The 20023-nt window shown below is 34.5% G+C and overlaps 1 protein-coding gene across 2 annotated transcripts in view; it reads left to right on the top strand.

Moving 5' to 3' along the window:
- The window catches only part of LOC149808343 (sodium/calcium exchanger 1-like), a 131697-nt gene extending 113312 nt beyond the window's left edge, over positions 1-18385 (top strand). For both annotated transcript variants that reach the window (XM_089975922.1, XM_089975916.1), the window contains one exon: positions 1139-18385. In XM_089975922.1, coding sequence (XP_089832048.1) covers positions 1139-1515 — 377 coding nt within the window. In that variant the 3' untranslated portion in view covers positions 1516-18385. The remainder of the gene's footprint in view (positions 1-1138) is intronic.
- Positions 18386-20023: the final 1638 nt, after the last annotated feature.

Below are 20023 nucleotides of genomic sequence, written 5' to 3'. Positions count from 1 at the left end.
GTTGTCTAAAATTTCTTCTGCATATTAGGTACCTCAGAGATAAATGTAAAAGCAGCTCTTTATTTAATTACACAATCAGAGCCTTAGATTTTTCATGGCTCTATTTTAAGGCAAATGAGTCATCACATTATCACAGATGAATAAAATTGGCTTCTAGGTATACTATTAAAATATTTTCTAATCCATCTAATCCCACATACTTTGTGATCTTTAGGCCCAAATACCAAACTTTGTTTGGTCAAAAACCAAATTTCATCCACCTTTTGGCATACGAATTCATACTTGCCTTGAAGCAGCAAAAAATGGTGTTGCAGATATTGCAAAACTCTCTGTTCCCAAATCACTACCTTGATTATCTCCCACCTCTTAATATTTGAACTTTGCCAGTTCAAAAAGTCCTCAACATATCCTCTCATTTATCAGAGTAAATTCAGTTATATCATTAGAGCCTCCTGTTGTTGCCTTATGTCTTTGGATACAGACAGCTCTGAAGATGGAGACAAGGTTGATCCAGATCTGCCAGCACATCATATGATGGCAGATCTGGTGGGTTTTTTGTTTGTTTGTTTGGAGTAATCAGTTGAACAAACATCATAGACCTTAATATGCCAGACCATTATGCAACATCAGATAAGGGTCTGTGCTGTTTGCTGTTAGATCTCATTTGTAAGCAAGTATGTATGGTATATGCATTGTAAAATGGAGCATAGTTTCTGTTGAATCCATTTTATTTACTCTCAGCATGTCTAGCCAAATAATAATAAATTAATAATATTTTAAAATGACTGTAACTGAATGTTTCAGAGAATTAGAAGTCTTCAAAATCGAGAAGAAAACCAACTTTTGATATTTGATCATAAAATAAATTTGAAGGTAAATAGAAGTCAACACCTTTCCAGTTATTTACTAACTGGATTAATAACATTTCTGTTACTGAATGAAATGTCCACACAATATCTAATCTCATATATTCACTTCATAATAAATACAAATATGTTTTGCATATTGTTTCATACATTACATACAAATCTGTTACTGATTGGAATGTCCATGCAATAGAAATTCTCAGCTATACAGTTCTTAATAAATACAAATATATTTTGCATATTGTTTCAACTTATTTCTGACATTTTTTCAGATACCTTTGCAAGTAAAATTGCTGCAGTCAATGATCAGTATGCAGATTCCTCAATTGGTAATGTTACTGGCAGTAATGCAGTCAATGTTTTTCTTGGAATTGGTATTGCTTGGACAGTTGCAGCTGTTTATCACACAGCCACAGGAGGGCAGTTTGAAGTGCAGCCTGGTATGCTGGCATTTTCAGTGACTGTCTATTGTATAGAAGCAGTCATCTGTATTGCAGTACTTCTCATAAGACGACGTCCTTTTATCGGTGGGGAGCTTGGTGGACCCAAAAACTACAGGCTATTTACAAGTGTGTTCTTTACACTTTTGTGGCTCTTCTATTTAGTTATTTCATCCATGGTTGCCTACTGCTACATACCAGGTTTTTAAGTTGTTATCTGTTAGAAGATTATCATATAGGAGTTTAGATGATACCATTGTTTCCACACATTGGAATTATCGGAAATGATGGGACTTAGTCACAGAAATCAATGTTATTAATGGATTTTTAGAGGTGTGGACACCCTTTCATCATGTTCTTGGTGCCTTTGGCAGTTATATGTTGCAAATCATGGGTAGAGAATGTGAAATTCAGGTAGCAAGATGGGTTTTCACTCTTTTTTACGTTTTCAATAAGTATTATGATTATCTCAAGCAGATATGATCATTGATTTATTTTACCAGAATTATGAAAGAGACTTCTTACCTATATATAATATTTTTTATTATAAATGTGCTAATTCTGAAATATATATCCAAACCCTTGTCCCTGAAAAAAAAATCCAACAAAAGATATACTTGGTTTTCCTATTTTGCTATCTTTTTCTCACATATCTCTATGAAGAACCTTCAAAATAAGCACTGAATTTTGTATTTGAGTTTACATTCACTTAAACTTCACATGTGGTACACTTGAAAGAACTTAATTACAGTGTTACTAAGTCTTGTAATTCTACAAATATCACTTTACTATGTAAATATTGTCTTAAATTAAGTCATGTATTTCTACAAATATCACTTTACTATGTAAATATTGTCTTATACTGCCCATTTTGGGAAGCATTGCCTATGATGCAACAAATATAAAATTAGAAAAAGTTTGAGATCTCTTTTTTAAAAATTTTTAATTTTCATCTAGATCTGTATTTGACCAAGGATTTATTTACAGGATGTAAAAAAATATTTTTATTTTACAGACCTAACAGAAAAGTTGTAGTTTTAGTCATTAAAAATTATATCTATTTGAAAATGCTAGATTTTTCCTTGAAAATTTTAAAGTTTGAAATTGGATTTGACTTCTGTATATGGGATGACCAGTGTGAGTTTGCATGTAATTTCAAATATTTCCATATGATCTTCATAATCTTTTTGACCCACACCTTTTACATGTTAGACATTTTTGGGTGACCAATCTACTTTATACCTGTATTTCATGACTTTTGGGTTCATGTCTTATTCAGGGGCATCATGTCTTTTATCCCAACCACCTGAACATGGTAAGAAAGAGGTTAAAGAATTTCCAGCAGAATCAATAGTACGATTTTATGATAAAGTTTTGAACTGTGTTCATTGTATAAGTTTTGAAGTCTTGTTTTTGGCACATCAGGCACAATAGAATTACACAAAAGTACATTGGTCAGGTGAGACACTGCATTTTGTAGAACCCTTATGTAATGTGGAATGGCTTTCCTTCAGCTGTGAAATGATAGGGGTATCATTAATTTATGTCATAATTTGCTAATGACTTCACAATGTGCTCTGGTTCTAATACTCTTATCAAATGTAAGCCATGACATAGGAGCAAGTTTGTCTATCCCTTAAGAGATGTCAACTTTCATTGCAAGTTTTCAAAAATTGCTATTTTTTTTCTCTCATTTTCTTTAATGTTTTGTGTGAAGAGATTTGCATAAAGCTATATTTTGTATGCCCTCCACCATTGGTATAGAGTTACAGCTAATATAAGAGTGATGCAGACATTTGAGCCTGTCAAAGTAGAGGCAAGTATTGACATCCATTCACTATGTTGTCAAACTGTAGCGTTGGAATACTTGGTTGCTTATTTTTATTTGAAATTATGACTGTTTGGGCAACGATTGTTTACAGCAATGTGCCCTCATAGTGATACCCATGTTCCACAGTTATGTCAAGACACGTCTCATCTCACAGATTTTATTTTCATGCAATAACCCTTGAAGGATTTAATGGATATAGGCATGTTAGTATGAGGCTTTACATTAAGTGATATTCAATAATTTCCATGAGAGAAAAAAACATGTATGGTGTCATGGCCCACTTTGCTTTCAATTACATCATCTTGGCAAGACCTTGTTGTATTGACATGTTTTTAGTTGGCATAAAATTTCCAAGTGAGATATCATAAATATTCATCAATATCTCTACTGCCAAAAAGCAATCAGATATATATCAATTGGCCAAAAAGGTCACCTGTAAATATTACAAAAGGTAAAATTAATTGTGAGTGCAAAGATGACATATATATGTTTGATTCAATTTAGTATATATATGCACTTTGACAAAGAGATATAAATACAACTTTAATGAGAAGCATAGGTTTTGCAACATTTCTTAATTCAGCTGCAAAAATATTTGCATCATTACAAATTAAAAGGGATGGTATGTCCATTTGTGTTGACTAGCAATTTATATTGCCATGAAAGGAGTTATTTTCTGCATCAATCAGACCTTCATTTTAAAGAAAATTCCAGTTGATGTCAAAAAAGGCAAATAATTTAAAACAAATAATTGTGTCAAAATACCACAAATTTCACAGTATTCTGTTTGCTTATTCACTTTTATTAGGGTTTATGATGTTCGCCAGAGATTATAAGAAGAATGATAGTGTAAGCCCAGATCTTCTGGTGCATTATATGCTGGCAGATCATTGTCTCTATTATGTACAGTTCAGTATGGGTTATACACGAGAAAATTCAGTACTGTAAAATAAGGATAAATAAACATGTGAAATGTAAATATGAATGGAAAATAATCACATGGATTTTCTGGGGGTTTTGTACCAAAAACAAGCTATTGTATATATACAAGAAAGATAATGTCTCCTGTAAAATTTGCTCTACTTCTTATTTGGTGTTTACATGACTGATTATCTATTATTTGTATTGTTATTCTGCATTGTTCTTCCTTTGAATTTTCTTACATTTGCTTAGAGAGATTTCAGACCCGTTGTGCTTTTGGCAGTGCCCATCCTCATCTAGAAAATATAATTGGTAATAACAGTAACAAATTTCATGGTCTTACTGAAAGTTAGTAACAAAGTATAAGACCAATGGTAGTTTAAGTCATTATCTAGTTACAGGTGTCACATCAAATCGATCAAGAGATATTGAAGATTGAACAAGAAGCATAAGCTTCTTTTCAGCTCTCTCCTCATTGACAATATGTATTGTTATAAAGTGGCTGATGTGAATAATGAGGGCATAATATTGCAAACATTGGAACATGCTAATGAGGTATTAAAAGAAAGTTGTACATACAGTACTGTAATAAAGTCAGACTGTTATCAGCATTTACAGCAGAAACATGTTTTTGTAAAATAACTGAGAAAAAATAAAATATGATGTAGGCATTGACGGTGTGTGGCGTGTTATGGACTAATAGTAGTAATTGTATGGAAACAATGGGAACCTGTCTGGAAATGTGTGCAGATAAAATATATGTGGGTTTTGCTGGCCAGGACTGGTTGATAATGAAAGATATATTTTTGTTAAAAAAATCTTTAGAGAGCTTATCCTTGTTGTAACTGAAAAAAATAGACATTTTTGTTTTATTGAAGAACTTTCAGTCCTTTTACAGACTTAAGTTTGGAACACTCATTACTGAAATTAGCACCTGACTGTTTGGTTTGGAATTTAAAGTACATGTTTCAAAAACATAGATCCAGAAAATGTTGCGGTTCTTATAATTTTCTCTGCACAGAAGCTGTCATCCAGGATGCATCTGTACTAATAAATATAGGTTTATGAGCATACAAAAATGTAAAGTTATTGCAATTTTAATATCATGTTGTTTGTATGGTTTGCAATGGGAACTGATTGCAATTTTAATATCATGTTGTTTGTATGGCTTGCAGTGGGAACTGATTGCAATTTTAATATCATGTTATTTGTATGGTTTGCAATGGGAACTGATTGCAATTTTAATATCATGTTGTTTGTATGGTTTGCAATGGGAACTGATTGCAATTTTAATATCGTTGTTGGCATGGTTTGCAATGGGAACTGAATTAGTATCACGAGTTCTTAAAGTGAATTTGAAGGCCATTTTATGCTTCAAGAGAGGCAACTCACATTTAGGTAAATAATTAGACCTGATAGTACTTTTCTCCCTTGGATATGTCATGGTAGTATTCAAACCCTGCTTTTAAAAGGAAGCCACCACAATAAATCATTAATTAAAGTACATTTGAGATGTTAATATAAATTATTGTGTGATGAATAAAAAAGAAAATTTAGAAAATAATATAAAGATTTGTAATTTGTTTGCAGTTGTAGAGTTATGCTTTTATGATCTACACATTAATATAATCTCAACCCTCCATGCCATCAATAGTCTCAATACTTTTATTTAGTAATTTTTATAGTAATCTCCAAACCATCAGTATTTGCAAAGTTATTGTAATGTGTATGTGTTTGATAAGCAAATATTTTAAAGCTTTACAGATCATTGTATTATGAGACATATTAAGTGCACACTGCCATCACTAAATTTATAAAAGATATATTCAAATTGAAGTCTTTATATTTTACTTTTACTTTTAAGGAAGTACTTGTGCATAATGTTATGAATTTTCTTTAAAGGATTTTAAATAGATCCTAGTATTAGCATGTCATTCCATATTGGTACCAGGATGAACATGTTATTCTGTATACATACTATATTACAATGTCATTATGCATGGGAACTAGTATTAACAAGTCATTCTGTGTGTGTGTGTGTGTGTGTGTATATATATATATATATCTCAACTTGTCATTCTGTATAGATACAAGCATTAAAATGTTTGTATAGAAACTAGTATTAACATGCTACTCTGTATAGAAAACATATTAAGATGTCATTCAGGATAGATACTCGTATTAACATGCCATTTTGTTTATGTTTTGATGTTAACATGTCATTCTGTATGTATACTAATATTAACATGTCATTCTGTCTAGAAACTAGTATTGACATGTCATTCTGTATAGAAACTATTATTAACATGTCATTCAGGATAGATACTATAGTCTGACAATACAAACCCGTTTGTTTGTACCCCCCTAACGATTTAAATAATGGAAACCATTAATGCATTCATTGATTTATATTTTCTAACCTGACTGAGTAGAGTGACCCTAACACCGTCATCTTATGCGCGTTTCATACTTAACGGAAGTTTTCATTGTAATAGACGGACATGCTCGGATCCATTTCCAGTTTCTGGACAAGTCCATTTTCAGCAAAGGGGTGTATCATGACTACGGATGTACATACATAAGTCGTCTGCTTCCGATATTTACAATGCCGAATCAAGCAAAGGAAAATAATGACTACAGATTTGCTTTTCATGTGGATTTAACAAGCGGTTTAATTTCTATGTTCATATATGCAAAGGGATATAATTCCAAACTCTCAACATTATGTAATTTATGGAATTATCCAGTAGTTGCCGAACAGGATGAACTACATCATTATGTTGTCTGATGGAAATAAACTAGCCTATAGTGTACTCAATATGGCGCCGTGTTAGTATGGAAAGTCTGTTAAGCATGAAATGGTGCAGGGGATGCCAGCATTAGTGCCATTCTGGTCACAGTCAGGTTAGAAATTATAAATCAATGATTTAATTGACTTAGTTCTGTGCATTTGTTATCACATTAAATGTTCTCGTTTTTTAAGTCAGTAGGGGGTATAAACAAACAGGGATGTAGAGTCAGACTATAGTATTAATGTCATTTAGGACAGATACTAGTTTTAACATGTCATTCATCATAGATACTAGTTGTAACATGCCATTATTTATAGATAATAGTATTAACATCATTCAGTCTAGAAACTAGTATTAGCACATCATTCTGCATAGAAACTATCATTGACATGTCATTCTAAATAGATACTAGTACTAACATGTCATTCTGTATAGAAACTAGTATTAGCATGTCATTCTGTATAGAAACTATCATTAACATGTCATTCTAAATAGATACTAGTACTAACATGTCATTCTATATAGAAACTAGTATTAGCATGTCATTCTGTATAGAAACTAGTATTAGCAAGTCATTCTGTATAGAAACTAGTATTAGCATGTCATTCTGTATAGAAACTAGTATTAACATGTCATTCTGTGTAGAAACTAGTATTAGCATGTCATTCTGTATAGAAACTAGTATTAACATGTCATTCTGTATAGAAACTAGTATTAACATGTCATTCTGTATAGAAACTAGTATTAGCATGTCATTCTGTATAGAAACTAGTATTAGCATGTCATTCTAAATAGATACTAGTATTAACATGTCAATCTGTATAGAAACTAGTATTAGCATGTCATTATGTATAGAAACTAGTATTAGCATGCCATTCTGTATAGAAACTAGTATTAGCATGTCAATCTGTATAGAAACTAGTATTAACATGTCATTCTGTATAGAAACTTGTATTAACATGTCATTCTGGATAGATACTAGTATTAAAATGTTATTCTATATATATACTAGTATTAACCTCTCAAGCTCTGTAGATACTGATATTAACATGTCATTCTATATACATACTAGTATTAACGTGTCATTCTATATTGGTCATAATAATGTGTCATTGGTCATTGGGAATATGTTGTTGAACTAAACCAAACACTGGCAACTTTGCAACATCAAGAAAGTAATAATCATTAATCTCTTAATATAATATGGTTTATAGAGGTCTGATATACAGAAAAGTTGCGCGTGAAGTCACAGTGTTTATTATATTTCAGTTTCTCTCCAGTCTGCACATGTATGGTCCATGCATCACTGTCATAAATATGTGAACTTATTTTCCCAGTCTTTGAAAGGCAGGAGACATAGCATCTGGGCCTCATTCCATACCTCACACTTTCCCTTGCACTATTTAAAACCATTGGAAATTAAGGTATGAAACTTGGTATTCTAATACATCATTATTAGCAGGTATAATATGTGCTACATTTTTGGTCTTCAAGGTCAAGTCATTTTTTAGTTTATATTCCCTATCATGCGCTTTTCCTTTTGTTCTATAACTGTAGAGCCATTTGAGATTAAGGGATTAAACTTATTACAGTTTCAAATCATCACTAAAAGTTATACAACATACCACATTGGAGATCATATCTTTGAAGTTTTAGGTGACAGGTCAATAGTTTTTGTTTCAGTAACATTTACCCTTCTGCTTTCTAACTTAACAGCTGTTTAAGATAAATGTATCAAGCCTGGAGTATTTATATTTGTCACTAGAAGATTTGTTGCATTGTACATTTGAAGTCTTATCCTCAAGGTCAAGATCACTGGCCAATATGTTAAAGTTTTTATTTTCTATTTTATCATAAAAGCTGTTTGAGGTACAGGGATGAGCCTGGTACACGTAAATGTCTTGGTTTAGTAGCATCTCATGTATCACTGTCAAGGTTTTATCAATAAGGTCAATGTCACTTATCATTTTTGTACCCTTTTTATGCACTTAAGAATTATGAAATTTAGTTACATTTGATTCCTGCCCAGTAACTTTATAGCTCTGTCTTAAAAGTCAGTCGTATTTCATGATTGTCAACTTTTATGACCTCACCATGGTATGTGCAGGCAAACAGATGCTGAACTTGTTTACTAACCATTCCAATCATCTACTTTGGTGACTAAACTGTATCATCTGTTTAAAGTGTTGTAACCATTATTGTGTTGAAGATATTTAATTATTTATTTTACTTAAATGCAATATTAACAGGCAGAATGTTTATGTAAATTTTAAAAGTTTTATTGATATTGTTTTCCTTATCACTCCTTTTTAGTAGTATGTTTTGAACACTTAAAATCCTTTGTTTTTTTATCTAAAGTTTCTTAGATAAGTATTATTGTCTTTAATTCATGTAAAAGACCTTTAGTTTTACTTTTGTAACTCATTTTTTATTGCTTGATAATATAATATTTATAAAATATTTAGCCACTATCATCCAGTATAAAAAGGACAATAAAAAAAGACAAACAAAATATTCTAAGGTAGTTTGTGGGATTTTTTTTTATAGTGGTGATGCTGTTTTTTATTTCAATTTTTTTTACTCTTACATAATATAGTTTTTACCATGTTAATAACTATATTCCATTTATATCATGACATGAAGTGGTCAGACTGTACAATAACAGCAAAGCGAATTTGTAAAAGCGTGATTTATGACATACACCAAATATACTTGCCTTTAAGTCGAGTCCAGCTGCAAACAGCAGAGACCCTGCTCTGTTGTTGTATTATGTGCCAGAAGATCTGGGTTTGTGTTATTTGTTCTGATGATTACTCCTAACCAACTGCACAGACCCAGATTTCTGGGTGTGTGCAGTATGCAGTTGGATTCAGCTTATACTAGCATTTACAGTATTTGAATTTATAAGTTTTATTTAGATTTATTTTGTGAAGTAAAATAGAAAATCTCACTAATGCAGGATACCCTTTCACCAGTTGTGAGTAATTTTAAGTGGTTGTCAAAATGTAACTTATCTTTGTAGAACTATTATTGAATCAGAAAGCACAGCAGAATATGCAAAAGGTACCTGGAAAAATGTGTATAAAAATAAGACAAAAAATACAGATAGAAAGTGAATGGTACACACACACACACACACACACAGAGTCCCACCATGGGGCATTTGAGACAAAATAGTTACTCTCAGATTTTGTCATTTCTTTTAAACAAGCCCAGAAATTGAAGTTTACTTTGCCTTGCCTGATTTCAGTCCACCCATACCCCCCTTTTCCTTTTTGGTTTTAAATACAATGCATGTTTTTGGTGTTTCAGTGTTTTTGCAAATTCTAAATCTTATCATTGGAGTGCTCTTGAAACTTTTAATGTAATACTTACTGGTACCATGTTTCTTATTATCTATCTCTCATATAATAAGAATATTTGTTTTATTATTATTTTAAAATCATATTTTACACTGTGTGAGCCTAATAACCCCTGTGCTTCATTATAAAACATTATTTATGGACAAATTAATAAAGTAAAGGAACAGCCCTCTAAGTTTAATCCATAATTTCATGGAAATTACATAGAAATATCTTTAGGTTCTTTTAAAATCTTGTTTCTTTAGAAGAAAGGACAGATATATGAACCAGTTTAATATTACTAACCCATTAGTATCACTATTGCCTTGCTTACATGTTCAAGGATGCAAGTCTTTATCCATGCTTGCAATTACATCCTCCCATTAGATGGAGGTTCTTGGAATCTAAACAGAAAAGCACAGACCCAGTCTGACTCCATATTATACACCCATTTGGAATACTCCTCTTTTCTTTAGAAGTTTTGTATGTTTACATATGTGCAAATTTGCTTACAGAAAGTCATTGTTCAAAAGATGTATTTTGGCATTTAAGTTTATTTTTCATATTCATTTAGTGATAATTCCCTCTGTCTTAGCAAATTTTGAATGTTATTTTAGCTCTCTTGTTAGTTTTTTTTTTGGCACCATGCTAATCAAACAGTGCCCAGTTCACTTTATCCCATTGCCCTTATCCAATGATAGGGTGAGTAATTTCCCTCTTGATTTATTTCTGGAATTTTATTTTATAAGTTTTTGCTTGGGCAGTCCATTAATAAATTGTTGCTTAGGATAAGTATTGCTACACTAGTGTTGTTCTGAATTTTTTATTTCCCCTTCATCAAATTGTTACATTTGAATATTTGTAGAAATACTTGCTTGACATTACATATTCTGATTAGAATATATTTATATATTTATTTTCATGTTGGAGTTGAATGTTGCAGGGTGGAGTGAAATTTGGGGCTGCAAAAGGCATTCGAGTATAATCATCCCACCTGTTTAGCATGTACTAAATGTGTATACACAGACAGTCCTGTTTTGCTGTTTGTGGGCTGGTCGAATATAGGACCTTGCAGAGAGCTAATAAGGGGAGGAAGAAATGTCCTTCCATGTCCTTGTTCATCAGTCCCAGGAGAGTGAGATCTTTATCTCCTTGATACTGTTAGGGTATGGGATCTTTCTCTTTGTTAGCAAAAAGTAATTCCCTGCTGGGGCAAAAGTGTTTGGATCCTCTGGGACTCGTAGTCTAACAATAAAGAGAAAGCACAGGATGATGATATCATTTCTCAGCTGGTAAACATGAATTTGATGAGGAACTGGCTAAGACAGTCCTTATCCTCCTTTCAGGTCTCTTGGCACTTGTCACCTGTTGGCCTTGGCATAGTAGGAGGATCAAATCGGGATGATTGATAAGGCAGTAAATGAGATTTACCACCTCCCCTCCAGACCTTGTGTCCAAAGCCTTTAGGCTTGGAGGACAAGAAAATTCTCTACAGGGCTTCATTACACCCAGATTTACTTTTGCTTCTTCATTCTGTAATAGTGTGGAAGCCTTACCAAAAGTTTTCTATTGGCCAAAAGTTTGCCATCAACATAATGTGTGATCTGATCTGCCCCGCTCCCACCATCACTGTGACTCTTGGTATCAGCATCTTACTATAGAGCTCACTCTCCAGCTTAATTTGGCCTAGAAAGCCACCTCACATGGACTTTGTTGTGTCACAAGTGGGATTTTGGTGGGACCTTGGTTTGTCTCTCAGTCAAGACTCGAGAGGTGCTGGAGCTTTGGGCTCATATGCTTGTAACCATAGCCTCACATGCCAGTGTTTTTAGTAACCACCTTTAATCTTCTGGAGGAGGATACTTTGTTTCCTCTGGTGCTTCAGCACCTAATGGAGTCAGTTGATAACACATCGAGGCATGTCTTGACCATATTCATGTCACTATTGACAAAGTTTCTCCACCTCAGTGGGATGTTGCTCTCGATGCTTAGAAGTTATTAATAGTCCACAATAAGAACATTCTAAACCCTAATCCTCTGGAGGTAGGGACCTTCTTTGGAGGTCTCATTCCCTCATTGGCATCTTAGAATATGAGGGACCAATAACACCTGTCCATCACAGTAACTCCTGGCCATTTGAGGGAAACCCCAAAGCTTGCTCAACTGTTCTTCTGGACTTTCTGTTTGGTCCTTCTGCCAAGTGTTTTCAAGAGTATGTAGCCCCTAGCCCCATCCATCGCAGAAGCAACCCCAATTCCAACATCCCTCTTCTCCCTTCACCAAACAAGGCGACCAAAAAGGCCAAGGGAAAACGTTTGTGGACTCCTCCCATTTTCCAGTTGGGGTAGGCCCTAGTGACTTGCCCCCTCTCTTGCCATGTATATCTCTTACCATCATTCCCTTGAGTTCTTGGCTAGTCCTGTTTATAGGGATCTGGTCAGGCGGCATGGAAGATGTATGCATCCTTTCTGCCTTAATGGATTGCCACCAGACTCATTTCCGGGAACATCTCTTTTCACAGTCCTCCCTCCCCATCGTCATTCACCAGGGAAAAGACCGGTCTCCAACTTTCTGCTCCCAGATTTTCCTAGTGTCCACAAAGGTAGTTATAGCTTATTAAATAAATTCTGCCTTGAACATGTACCTGAAGGAAGAGCAATTCAAGATGGAGACTTTTGCCTCAGTCAGGAATGCCTTATGGCTTGGTGACTGGCAGGTCTCCAATTACTTTTAGAGTGCATACCTTTATATCCCTGGAGCAGGAGCTTTTTTCAATTTTGAGCTCTGCCATTTGGCCTAGCCTTTGTCCCCCCCCCCGAGCTTTTACCAGAGGTGAAGGTGAGTAGTTGCACTCCACTTAAGACTTCTAGGGATCATCATCCTCCGTGTACTTAAATAACTGGTTGAGGCACAATATCCTCAGAGAGTCCCTTCTGCGAGATCTTTCCCTATGTTGATTTTCTGTGACCTGGCTAGGGCATATTCCAAACCTTCAGAAACTGAAAAGAATCTCTTATCAGGATTTTGTTTACATGGTGATGAACTTCCTCGTCTTTCTAAGGCAGTTTATGTTCCACTTGACAGGATAGACGGAATCCTGTTTACATTTGTTGGTGATCCAAGTCAAGTCCTCATTGGCCTGCCTATATCATTCATTCCTGAGGGACCACGAACTCTGCAAAGGACATAGTTCCCCTAGAAAGACTTTATTTACACGTCCCGAGTATCTCATTTTGGCAAATTAGAAACTGCACAAGGATCCTTTATCAACTCTGCAGATGACATGGTTGCCCTATGAAGACTTTCTTGTACCTCTCCAGCTTCTTCTTGTGGCAACTGGATATTGCACAAGGATACTTTGTCAGCTCAGATCTCTCTGGGGTATGATTTTCATCTAAACTTGTGTTGATGGTCCAGTCAGGATGGGATTTTGATGACAGTACCAACTCATGCCCACAAAATCCAACGTTGTAGATCGGATTCAGGTTGAGATGCTCACTTAGAGCCAGAAGGGGTAATTCTTAAGGGTTTGTGGTTCTGGGTAGAAGAAACCGTTCACATCAGCAATTTGGAGATACTTGCAGTATTCTTAGCCATGCAGGGTTCTTATATGATGATTTCTAATGGCAACATATTTGTAAGTGTGCCAGACGAGTCAAGGAGTTACATGTGCCCCTTTTTATGAGAAAGTCTGGAACAACCTCTGTTGGGCTGCCTTGAAGGAAATCGTCCTCAGAGTCTGCCATATTCATGGAAAAAAGAATATCTTGGAGGACAGTCTGACCAGAAAGGGCCATGTGATTCTTAATGGCACTGTTGAGGGAGGACCCAGGTGGAGTTGTTTACAACAAGACTTAACATCAGGCTCCCCATTTGAGTCTCCCCAGTCCCAAAATCAGAAGGCAAGGGCAGTGGACGCCTTCAGTTTAAAGTGGGCTCATCTGTTCACTTATGGTTTCGCACCCAACATACTGGTTATGCAGGTGCTCCACCAGGACAAGATCATCAGTTTGGCTTATTCTGGTAGCTTCACCTCAGTGATTGTGGTTCAGTGATCTCCGCGTTTGGTTGGTATATGAGCCCAGGAGATTACTACTGAGGAGGGACCTGCTGTCGCAGTACAGCAGGTCTCTGCCTCACAGCTGCCCAGATTCTTCACCTTCATACTTTCAAGCAGAGTTGCAAGTTTCATTGCCCTGGATAAGAGGCAGTTCACTTCGACAGTTTATGATGCAAAGTGGAGAATCTTGTGTCTTTTGTGCAGTAGGAAATGCATTGATTCTAGCTTACCCCCTTTGAGTGCAGTGGCAGACTGTAGATTACCACCCTGTGAGACAAAAGTATTTTGATGTGAACTGCTTGTAGAAACTGTAGAAGAATGTGCCACGTGAGAAAGTATAGGAATGCAGTTTGTACAACAAATTTTAATGATGTTAAGGTTTTTACATAAGTTAATTACTTTGTTAAAATGTTGATATTTATTTGGAATCGTTTATGTTCCTAAACGTTTGTGCAATACATTTTACCAATTTTTCAAACTTGACCTTTTTTGTAACGACATAGCCACTTTTGTTCTGAAGTGCCGTAAAACAGATACTTTCTTTTCCATTTTGAGGAGAGAGAATGTCGAGTCTCCATGACTAAAGACTATAGGGCAGCCCTGCTTAACATGCTCCTATTCTGTAAAGGTCCATCTTTTGGGTTGAACATTCATCTTTCCAATCATATCAAGTATTTGAGCTGCCGAAACCGTTATATCACTCATACCGAAATGGAATCTCGCATGTGATTTGTGGGCTTGGTCAAAAAAAAACTTAAAAACGTTCAGCGAAACTTTCTTTGAAAACCTTACCCTTAAAACTATTCCTGCTCTACTTAGTATCTATGACGAGGAGTGAGCTTCATGTCTTGTCTCTTGAAAAGGTTGTTTATGGTTCATCTGCAATTACGAGTCAGATTCTCTCCTTATTGAAACTGGGTTTCTTACAAAAAACCAGCTTCCTTCTGTAGCTTCATACTGTATTGAGATCCCCATTCTCTTTTATCTGTGCTGGGGATGACCAAGACGGCTTTCAGCCCAATTAAGTCTTTACATTTGTATTTGGTTTGGCTGCTTTAAAGGGAGATGGAAGGTGTTGATTTATAAAATTTTATAAAAGCTTAAGCGGACTGGAAAATTTAACATTCCTTTGGGAAATTTGAGCTTGCCCCAAATATAATATCCCAAAATGAGCATAAGAAAACCAGCAAGCCTTCAAGCCAAATAACCAATAACAAGATTCTATCCAGAGATACTCATTATTCCATGATGATTGGAACTTTCCTAAAATTTTGTAGCAACAGAGTGGTTATTTTTTGTTGAAATAGGTTCATTATGGCTAGAAGCTTCATCATTTCCCTTTTTCCTGCATACGATAGTAGGTTCATCAACAATAAGGAAAAAAGACTACTGATAATGATTTATTTATACTTACAGTAGAATGATTTATGAACACTTATTTTTATCCATTTACTTAACAATTATCCACTGTCATCATTGAATCAGTGACAGACGTACAGATATTTGACAAGCCAACTTTTGAGATTGAAAACACTAATTGTTATATCTAATTATTTGCCAAGCAGTTAAGTTTGTATCATTTACCAGTAATTATTGTTAACAACGGATCATAATCACTGTTGGCTTGTGCTATATTTTTGGTACATCAATCATGCTTTGAACAAAATCCCCTTAATGGTTAATTGTTAGAGACGAGTTCTTCTTATTTTCAAACACGCCTGTCAAATAAATCTCGTAAGTTACATTAACAATTAACACCTGCTCGCCCTAAAATCAGCAACATGCGAAACTAGACAAGTCGATTGATTACAGTTTGCAAGCTCATAAACTGCCCAAGGCTAAGCTAGGACCTTGAAGTCGGTGAATCCCAAATATGTACAAATATTATGACTATAATGTAAATGATATGTTAAAACAAAAGTTTATATTCATTATTTGTCAACACTTGCTTTAAATAGTAAATATTCACTTTATCACGTCTGCACAATAAAATGTGAAAATTACTTTGATACTGACTACAAGATTTGAAATACCGTTTGATAGATGAAAGAAACTGTAACCATATATGTAACAGAAGAGTGCGGTGCACATGGACACAAAATAAGGTGCTGATGTATGTCCTATGGTGAGATCACGGGGTACAAATAGTGCAGAACGTAAAGCTTTATAATGGAACATGACCCCATTCTCACTCTTAACCTTTTGGACATGCCCATGGGTAAGCACCTTGGAAACTTGAGCCTGCCCAAGCCGAATTTGAACCTTTCCCGGGAGTTGGGCAATTGGATTTGTAAATCAATGGGGAAGGGTTGGATGTATCTTAGTCGACCTATTAAGGGCTTTATTGATACGTTCATATCCACCACTATTTCTAGGTGAATTGTCTTGGCTATAAAGAGAGCTTATCAGTCCCTCACTGAGGTGGAACTTTCTTTCATGAAAATTAAAGCCTTTGAAGTCAAGGCTGTTGCCACTAACTAGTCCTATCTTAATCACTCTTCACTGAACGATGTTGTGAGAGCCACATCGGTTTTTTTTTCTAGAGGCCATCAGCTCCCTCCAAACTAATAACGTAATAATGACAGGCAATGCATTACTGCTATTAAAATGTAGTATGGCTTTTTTAAGGGGAGGGGAGAGTAAAGCTACCATAATTTTAATTATGTAATGCTTACCTGTCACCATTGCAAGATTACCTCGTCCATCCTGCTCAGATGTCAGAAGTGAAGTCGGGGTCAAACTTCAACAGGAGGCATATTCCATATGTGCGTATGACGTGAGTCAGGTCTGTATTTTATCAGTTTTAGGTTTTTAGAACTTTCATCGACTGGAATTGTAAGCGTGGATGAGGTGACTTGCATGGTGTTGGTAGATGAAAATAAGGCAATAGCAATAGGTAAGTATAACATAATTAAAACAATTTAACCTTTCCCTTCCCCCCACCCCCATACTTATAAAAAAAATTGGAACGTGACTAATTTTTCTGGATCATTACCATACACAAGGCATCAACTTGTTCCCTTTTCATTAATACAACGATTAGTGACAAGGTGCTCCAAATGTTTCCATGATGTGATATTTTGAATTGGGTGCTTCCATTGAACTTGTTAGTGAAACGAAATGGTAAAATTTTCCCATTGCATGCACTCCAGTTTGAAAGTTTTCTTTGAAGTTGTGAACCAGCAACTAAAGAACCAATCTCATAACCAGAAATGTTGGCTTTGAATGGGGGAAGACATGCATCATGCAGATAACTTGGTCAGTATTGGCAGGTTCCTATTATAGAGCTGTGTTTGATTGTAAAATGTCATGTACTGTACTGTGAGATTGCTTTCTTAATTTTAAAAAAATTAAATCAAGAGAAAAGGTAACATTTGGCTTATTTAAATTCACATATTCCTTTAACGTAGTTTTTATATATATATATATATATATATATATATATATATATATATATATATATATATATATATATATATATATATATATTCCTTTAACCTTTAACTTTAGAACTGGTAATTTAGTCCTTTATTTATTTGGATGGAAAGAATGTGTCTATAGCCATCTGTTTTACATTAATCTGAGAATTAAAAAAATGTTTTACCTAAGGAATATAAGGTGTGTCACTTTGAGATTGTAGGTACAGTTTCATGCCCACTGTGCCATCTAGAATCACACTAGTTCGTGGTGGTCGTGTTACAGAGGCAAGCACAATTTTACATTGCATCTGTAAGATGGCTATTATAAACGAATATGAATGTTTTGGAATTGGTACATTTTATAGTACAGTTTTAAAACTAACAAAGAATAAATGGTTTGTGCGAGTGGCAGTTTATGAAATTTTTTGTACCTATTAGCAATTACCGTAATGTAATATTGGTGCAGATATCAGCTACAATTAATTATAATGTATAGGTTTTTTATATGTTTTTTATGTCATATGGCCAAAATACATGTTAATAATCAAAGTGTGGACCTAAACCTTAATTGCAATGATTTTTTATTGATGCTGTTTATTTCAGTTTGTTATATAAATCCTTGATGTGGTCATGTTTAGTGGAATCCAGCTTGAATGTTGTAACCTTATGAATTTGTTCTTGTCTTTTGGAATAAAGGATTCAATGAGTGTGTTTATGATTGTCTTCCTTTTTCTTATTTACCTTATTATACAGTGTGTGTGTGTGTGTGTGTGTGCTTAAAGATTTCAGTTAGTTATTAAATATCAATCATATGCTGTGTTTTCTTAATAATGTACCAGTTGTTAAATATTTTATGTTGGTGGGGTATGATTATTTATGGACTTTACAACAAAGTATTGGCAGAGAATTTTTAAAGACTAATATTGAGAGAGAGAGAGAGAGACAGAGAGATTCTTTTTTTATAAAACAAAATTGGAAATCTGAAAGTTTATCTAAATTCAATAATCACTTACGCAATCGAATGATGAAAACGGCCCATACTTCCAACCTTTCACGCAATGTAATCTGAAAGGTAAAAATTTAAGTTTCTTTTAATGTAGGATGTGTCACATTTTACTAGTGGAAACACTCCATGTATTTTACAAGTGGAAACACCACAGCTATTTTACAACTGGAGACAAATTAGCACATGGATGCATGACAACACGAGTAACTCGTCCATACCAAAACTGGACAAGCAGCTATCATAAACCTTTACTTCTGGCAAAAATGAGAATTCTAAAGGTGCGCAGACTTCTGGTTATGGCTCTAGAGACTTTCAAAGTACTGAATACTTCCAAATGTTTGGACAATTTAATATGCTTTTAAACACAACAAAGAAAATCGTTGATATTCAAGTATTTTATGTCACATAAATAAAAACCTCAACATCTGGCAAACAAAATTTTAAATATGCAGCTGCCACTATGTGGAATAGGCTACCAAATCACTTTAGAGAGCAATCGAACTTTAATTCATTTAGATTTACAGTTATATCCTGGACTGGTAAACAATGTAAATGTAATATCTGCACATGATGCAACCCCCCTCCCATGATGCAGCAAATGTTTGTGTTCGCATTTGTTGTTTATCTGTCCTTTCTGTATAAGTCAAATGCCCCACTGTTATCTCCTTTCTTTTTAAGTAAGGTGTAAGCTGCATCGCAACATGCTTTTTAGTCTTAATTTTGTGTTTCAGCATTATCCTAAATTTCATTTTTGACCAATAATTTTAATTTTGTATAATCCTAAATTGTGGTTTTATTTAAAAATGTATCCAGATACTAAATTCGCTTTTACTCACTGCCTTTTAAAATGCTTTGCTTGCTCATGTCTTAAGACATACGTTGTGTGTTTTGTCCAATCTGTATTTATGTATTATGATGCGTTTAGGTGTCATGCTTATCATGTTTGTCTTAATGCCTTGTTTGTGTTAGGTAACGTCAGTAAAAAGCTCATTAGGCTATGTTGAATCGTTTTAAAACATGCTAAAGTTAAATAAACCTTATTCAGTCTTTGATCACTCTGTCATAAGTTCATGCATACGTGATTTGTATTTAAGCGATTTGACATAACACTTGTATTACCTTGGGCCGTAGTTTACCTGCCGTAGTTTACCTACATTCATGAAAATTGGTACGTGGTTGCATCTCGAGAAGAGTAACTCAGTTATCTCAAAAGTATCAATTCATCCTCAGTATAATAAACACCATTTCACTTGCACGTGAAAATTTGCACGTGGATGCATCTAAAAGGAGGTAACTCAGCAGTGCACGCTTGAGTGACTTCCATTTTCGTATTCATTTGTTACACCT

This window comes from Sinohyriopsis cumingii, chromosome 1 (genome assembly GCF_028554795.1).
Source record: "Sinohyriopsis cumingii isolate HCF-2022 chromosome 1, ASM2855479v2, whole genome shotgun sequence".
NCBI lineage: Eukaryota > Metazoa > Mollusca > Bivalvia > Unionida > Unionidae > Sinohyriopsis > Sinohyriopsis cumingii.
Note: the sequence above shows the minus strand (reverse complement) of the source record. Positions and strands in the feature narration are given on the sequence as shown.